Consider the following 6,945-nt stretch of genomic DNA (forward strand, 5'->3'; position numbering starts at 1 on the left):
TATATGTTCAATTTTTCCATATGATTTGCCCTAAAAAATCTATATGATTTTTGTTCAACTGAAAAAGTAATCTATGTTAATTATGTGTTGTTTTTTGGACTCTAGGTGTGGAGATGGTGATTTTATCTAATTGTATTTTTAACTGAAGGCCATATATACATACACACCTTTTATCATTCTTTTATCATAGGGCGAAACTAGGCGTCGTGACGTGCCCAATTTTTGGCCGGTCGTCTAGCGGTCGTCCGAATGGAGTGACCATAGTCACAAGATTGGTCCTTTCCTACCCGCAAAGGATCAACCCGTGCACCCCCTGCATCGAGCTCACCCCGCTCCGCCAGTACCCCGCGCCAAGCTCGCCACGCTACCCCGCACAAAGGTCGCCACGCTCCCCTGACGCACCCTGCACCGAACTTCGTCGTGCTCCCACTCGACGGCCTTAATGCTTGCCGACCCACGCCCCTCGCCTCACAACCAGCGCGCGGTAGCGTCGCTTGGGCATCAGCACTTCGCCCCCTCCAATTGCAGCATCTGGGTTCAAGCGCAACTCCGTCATGGTGGTAGAACGTTTCACCGGTGGTTGCAACAAAAGCCCCCTGCGTGCTCATGCGAGTGGCGTCGTTGCCCTTGCTCGAGTAGCCACTCGGAGCACGCCGATTGCGGGTTTGCTGGTCCCAACAAACGTGGACGTTGGTTCCAGTATTCGCTGCCATAGTCGCAGTGAAAATAATGTCGATGCTTGTGTAGGGAGTCCATAGGGGTTCGTGGTGAATAGACAGTTAGAATTCATGCAATCCAGACAATGTTAGTTTTTGATATATTTAAGGATGAAATTTAACAAAATTTGACTAAACTAATTATTTTAAACTAAACTTACTAGGTACCAAACGGTGACCTCGTAGGCATGACCTCCGAGGCCACCAACACCTCCGTCATTGTCCCCTTTGCCGTTGCCACCACCGCCGTCGTTATCGTCCTTAAATCGGCGGTAGGTCACCAAGGGGTCACAACTACCCTGTTTGACCGTCTTTGCGTGCTCACAGCGCAACCGCTTGGTTGCTGCCTCTGCCTGACACGTCATGTTCACCCGGCGGCGACGATCAGCTGTAGACGCACTCTTGCCCTTGGCACTTGGTGCGGTGAGGGCACGTGCGACCCGCTTAGACTCCTCCGACCCCACTTTCAGGAGCTGGTCGCCGATCCGTCGCCAACAAATGGCGGACTTCTGCGTGGTGGTCCTGCATCGATCCTCGACCTAGGTGGAGTACATGGGAAGAAAGACGGAGGCGGACGGGATCTCAAAGTCGAGTCGAGGAGCTAAAATCCTAACACGAGGGAAAGTTTTTTGTGGCACAAATAAATTTTTGTTCTTCCACCGTGTGTAAAGTATATAGATAAATAATAATATAAAACATCAAAATCCACAATACCAAATAAATACAACTTCGAATATTTCATGATGAATTCATGATGAATTTTTTTTTTGAAACGGAGGCAAAAGATTTGCCTCATCTATTAAATAAGAAGAGGATAGAGTTTATTACAAGGGCACACTTTTACACGGCATGGAAGATTACTCACGCAAAATAATGTTCCCTAATTTTTTTGCTCCGGCGGTGATCCAAAGGTTTGCCTCGCAGATGATGTTGTTTAGCAAGAATGGTGGTGGAGCACTCCTGTTCCGGAAAACACGCGCACTCCGCTCGTTCCAAATGGTCCATGACACGAGCATGGTTAGAGAGACCATGGCCTTCCTGTTGGGGACTCCGGCGCCGGTCCTATTTGTCCACCATTCCTTAACCGAACTCTCAAGATGCCACATAGAGGTGTCCATATGATGAAGCCCAAGTTTTGCAATGACCAAGTTCCATAGCCTAATAGTGAAGCGGCATTTGAAGAAAAGATGCGATCCACTTTCATGCTCTCGCTTGCAGAGGGTGCAAAGACCACAATTTGGCCATCCACGTTTTTGTAGTCTATCCGCGGTCCAAATTCTGTCTTGGATAGCCAACCAAGCGAAGAATTTAGCCTTTGGTGGCGCCCAAGCTTTCCAAACCATTTGGTCCATGGGAGAGAGAACCAAGCCAAGAAATTGGGCCTTGTAGGCGGAGGCCGCAGTGTAGTGCCCGCTTGTCGTATGCTTCCACACAATAGTATCTTCGGAGAGTGCATCCAGATGCACATCGTTCACAAGTGCCCATAGCGTGAAGAATTGTCGGATGTGCTCAACGGAGACAACCGTGGAGGTGTTGAGCTTGAGGATCCATGCATTATTTTGTAGGGCCTCCCGCACCTTCCAATTCTTCCTTGAGGAGGCCACAAAGACGAGCGAGGCAACATCCTTAGGCTTGCACCCATGGAGCCAGGGAGAATCCCAAAAAGGCGTTTTAGCGCCGTTCCCCATGGTGATGGTCGTGGACGCATAGAAGAAGTCAAGGTCCTCCTCGTTACATGGATTTTCCAAGCCCACCCACAACTTTTGTGGTGCCGTCCATTCGAACCATGGCCATCTCAAGCGCAAGGCCCGCGCGAATTTATCGGTGTTGAGAACCCCTAGGCCGCCATATTCGCACGGGCGGCAAACCATCTCCCAGTTTACCTTGCACTTGGCGCCCGCCGTCTTATCCGATCCCGACCAAAGGAAAGCCCGCTCTAGTTTGTTGATATTGTGAAGAATGCCCGACGGTATGACCAAAGATGTGATGAAATAGACCGCTTGCGAGGTGGCGACAGACTTAACAAGGGTCGTTCGTCCAATGGTGGTGATGTTTTGCCCCTCATATGTCACCAACTTGCCCGCAATTTTGTCCTCAAGAAATTGCAAATCCACCTTCTTAAGCTGCCAGACGGACAATGGAAGACCCAAGTATCTTATGGGGAAGGACGCCCTGTTAGCTGGCAATCCTTGCAGAATGTGCTTGTGAAAGTAGAAATACGAGAAGAGTACAACGATACGACTCGCGGTGCCGAGGGCCAGCCATGACATCTGAAAACTGAGCTACGAAAATTCTCGTCTAGCACAGATTGACCTCCAATTACTTGGCCTGGCCCAAATCATTCTCTCTAAAAAAAAGCAAATGCCCAGATCTCCGCCACGTCACCGATCCGCACCACCAGCCTCCCACCGCATCCCACCTTCTGATCGCAATCCAACGGGCGAACTCCAATATCCCACGGATCGACCCAGCAGAGAGCAGACACCTCCCGCCTCCAACTCCCCAAAATTTCGGGCTTTCCTCCCAACCCCTTCCCATATAAACCGGTCACCTCCGATTCCTCAATCCATCCCAAGCTTCAGCATCCACACGAGTTCCTTCTTCTCCCAAATCCAGCGACGATGTCCGGGCGCGGCAAGGGCGGCAAGGGGCTGGGCAAGGACGGCGCCAAGCGCCACCGAAAGGTCCTCCGCGACAACATCCAGGGCATCACCAAGCCGGCCATCCGGAGGCTGGCGAGGAGGGGTGGCGTGAAGCGCATCTCCGGCCTCATCTACGAGGAGACCCGCGGCGTCCTCAAGATCTTCCTCGAGAACGTCATCCGCGACGCCGTTACCTACACCGAGCACGCCCGCCGCAAGACCGTCACTGCCATGGACGTCGTCTACGCGCTCAAGCGACAGGGCCGCACCCTCTACGGTTTCGGAGGCTAGATTCATGTAGTCCGCCAGCAGTGGGGCAACTTCCTCGTTTGCTCTCTGTGATGTGTGCTGTGGTAGATGAGATTTACTGGTTTGCGTGTGTTGTTGTGTTCTGTCTTGGGGTTCAGTAGGCTCTGTAATAGCTACGCCGTCACCTACACCGAGCACGCCCGCCGCAAGACCGTCACCGCCATGGATGTCGTCTACGCGCTCAGGCTTCCGAGGCTAGATTCTGTTAGCGTCCCAGGCCCAGCTCCCAACCTCCGGCATATGTTCAGACGTTTCCGATGCGCATCGGACACACCACACAAGCAAAGAGCCCACCACATCCCAAAAGACTAGCCTGAAGGGAGTGTGGCACTCCTCCTTATAAGGTGGTCCTAGCCCCCTCCCATATCCGAGGTGGGACTAAAGTCACTGGCAACGCCCAATGGCCAGCGTCTCTGACACCCCATCCCCCTAAACAGGGCGGACTGGGGCCCAGCTCTGATACCAATTGTTAGCGTCCCAGGCCCAGCTCCCAACCTCTGGCATATGTTCAGACGTTTCCGATGCGCATCGGACACACCACACAAGCAAAGAGCCCACCACATCCCAAAAGACTAGTCTGAAGGGAGTGTGGCACTCCTCCTTATAAGGTGGTCCTAGCCCCCTCCCATATCCGAGGTGGGACTAAAGTCACTGGCAACGCCCAATGGCCAGCGTCTCTGACAAATTCGCAGTGGTGCCAGTAGTGGGGCAACTTCCTCGTTTGCTCTGTGATATGTGTGCCGTGCTAGATGTGATTTACTGCTTTGGCGTGCGTCTAGGCTGTGTAATACCATGTTCTGTTCAATGCAATCAGTTCGATTCTGAATCCTGGCGAAATGCTTCACTGTTGAATTGTGATTTGTTTTTTTTAAGACCGACTGATTTGATCTGTTTGGACAGTACAGCTGCAGTGAACCAGTCTTTTTATTTCTTTACACTCGTTGCTTCCCAGATTAGATTGTGCTGTTCAAGTATTTGACGCTAGGTGCTTCTCAGTTTAGATCCCATATCTGTACTGAATCATCCTTCTATCTGACGCTCGTTGCAATATGTACAAGAGATGGAATTCTTCCGCTCAGGCAAGTACTGTGTCCAATGTTTTGGTCTGGCATCACTGTGGAATGAACTTCAAATATTTCTGTTGCTTTCAGTGGTATGAATACTCAAAAATATGGCTTCTGTCCCTGAACGCTACATCAATCCTCTGGAGCTACTGCCAGCGTTGATATGGCACAGAGGGTCTTCAGTAAACATATTTCTTTGTCCTAATTGTACTGTTCCTTCGAGGAGTGAGCAGTAGAGATTATATATTCTTTTCTTAAAAATCTTGTTCCTCACTGTGATATACTCCCTCCGTTCCGAATTAGTTGTCTTGGATTTGTCTAGATACGGATGTATCTAGACTCATTTTAGTGCTAGATACCTCCGTATCTAGACAAATCTAAGACAAGTAATTCAGAACGGAGGGAGTACTACAGTGCAACCAAGTCATAGGTTGTTTCGATGTTGTTTTTGAGAAACTTTGTAGCGATATTGGTCATTCTATAGAGCAGAAATTGTGCGACTCAGTTCCTCAGATCTTCACTGATCAAGCTACACAAATGCAGTAGGTGATAAACTTTTTTATTTATGTATTTCATGTCACCAAGAGAAAGCAATAAAAAGATGTCATGCAGTGGATTATCTCTGGATTTCTGTTATCGATAGCAGCGTTACGAAGCTGGGGTGCATCTGCACCCGCGTGTACAGTAAATTCAAAAAAAATATCAAACAAAATTTAAAAAGTCTGAAGTTTGTACACACGAAAGATAAGAGACTTTTCTAGGTGTTTGCGAATTTTGGCGTTGAGACGACATCCGTCGAACTTGGTTCAATTTTATTTTTTAAAACTCCATAAATGTCCAAAGCTGCAACAAAATTCGAGCTCCAATTTTGCCTTTTCTTTGTAGCGAGATTCCCGTGTGCCATGTTAGCATGAAAATTTGCAAGCACCTAAGAGAGTCTTTCATCTTTGATGTGTATTTTTTAAAATTGGTTTAGTATTTCACTTGTATTTACTGTTCATTTGGAAGCATTATCCATCTCACAGTGCATTTTTGCTTGTTGGTCTTTCGGACTGTTGTCAAGCCGTGCTATGAGATTTTCTATATCCGAACAATGAAGCATACATTGTTATGGTACATGGAGGGTTTGACTTATTTAACTCACCATAAACTGTAAGAAATTCTTCGTATTACAAATAAATAAGATATCAGTTGGGTGCTCAGTTATTACTTGGTATGCGTTACCTCTCATACCATATGGTAATTTATTTTTGTTGGTGGTACACGAATTTCTACATTTGAGTACAGGCAAAGACATGTCTCTTTTGAAGCCACTACAAGCCAACTAGTATAATAGAATTATTATAGTGGAATTTTCAAAGCTTAATTGGATATCGAGGAGATTAATGCCATCATGGTGCTAAGTCTTTTGTCAGTTTGCACCAAATTGTACCGTTCAACACAAATATAAGTATTCCATTGGATTTTTAATTGCCATCTTCATTTTTCATCCGATCACACTTTTCCTTGAAGCTACTTATAGTTAGGCAAAAAATTCCACATAACACATGGGGTATCCTCTAGTAGAAGTAGTGAACACCCCTAAAATTGGAGAAATTACCAAACCTACGCGGTTTGGTTTATGTAGTTATTGTTGATGCTGCAAATATAATTGAAATATCTGTGAGAATTTGAATAACATATTGCAGAAAATGAAAATAATACTAATTGTTCATATTATATGTGTGGTAAATCCCATTACTTATACATAAGACATGAGATGTAGCAAATATATTAGTATATTCCATCTCTCCAACCAAATACTAACTTGTACTTCTTTCGTTTCGAATTATAAGATGTTCTAACTTTATTTTCTGAAGAATCAGATATATAGACACATTTTAGTGTGTCTGCTCACTAATTTTTATCTGTATGTAATCATATTGAAATATCCAAAACGTCTTATAAGTCAAAGGAAACAGATGGGATACTAATCATTTGTTTAATCTAATTTGTCCTAGCCAAACATATGAATCGAACCAAGGCCCCCATCTTCCCCATGCACTGGGCGCACCTCTTATTCCAGTCTCCAACTTGAGACAAACGCCCACTTATTACATCCGGCGCCACGTCATCGTTTTGGAAGCGGCGGTGTTAGAAGGGGGAGAGAGATTGTTGTGGAATATGATGAATGTATTATTGAGCCTCGAGGGCGAGTATATATTGAGTACAAGG

At 46.7% G+C, this 6,945-nt stretch overlaps 1 protein-coding gene across 1 annotated transcript; it reads left to right on the forward strand.

The window, feature by feature from the left end:
• The first annotated feature begins 3,334 nt into the window (after nt 1-3,334).
• LOC119365326 (histone H4-like) lies at nt 3,335-3,777 on the forward strand. The gene has a single exon (XM_037630946.1). The coding sequence runs from the start codon at nt 3,338-3,340 to the stop codon at nt 3,647-3,649; it is 312 nt and encodes a 103-aa protein (XP_037486843.1). The 5' UTR covers nt 3,335-3,337; the 3' UTR covers nt 3,650-3,777.
• Nucleotides 3,778-6,945: the final 3,168 nt, after the last annotated feature.

The sequence above is a fragment of the Triticum dicoccoides genome, chromosome 2B (assembly GCF_002162155.2).
Source record: "Triticum dicoccoides isolate Atlit2015 ecotype Zavitan chromosome 2B, WEW_v2.0, whole genome shotgun sequence".
Classification (NCBI taxonomy): domain Eukaryota; kingdom Viridiplantae; phylum Streptophyta; class Magnoliopsida; order Poales; family Poaceae; genus Triticum; species Triticum dicoccoides.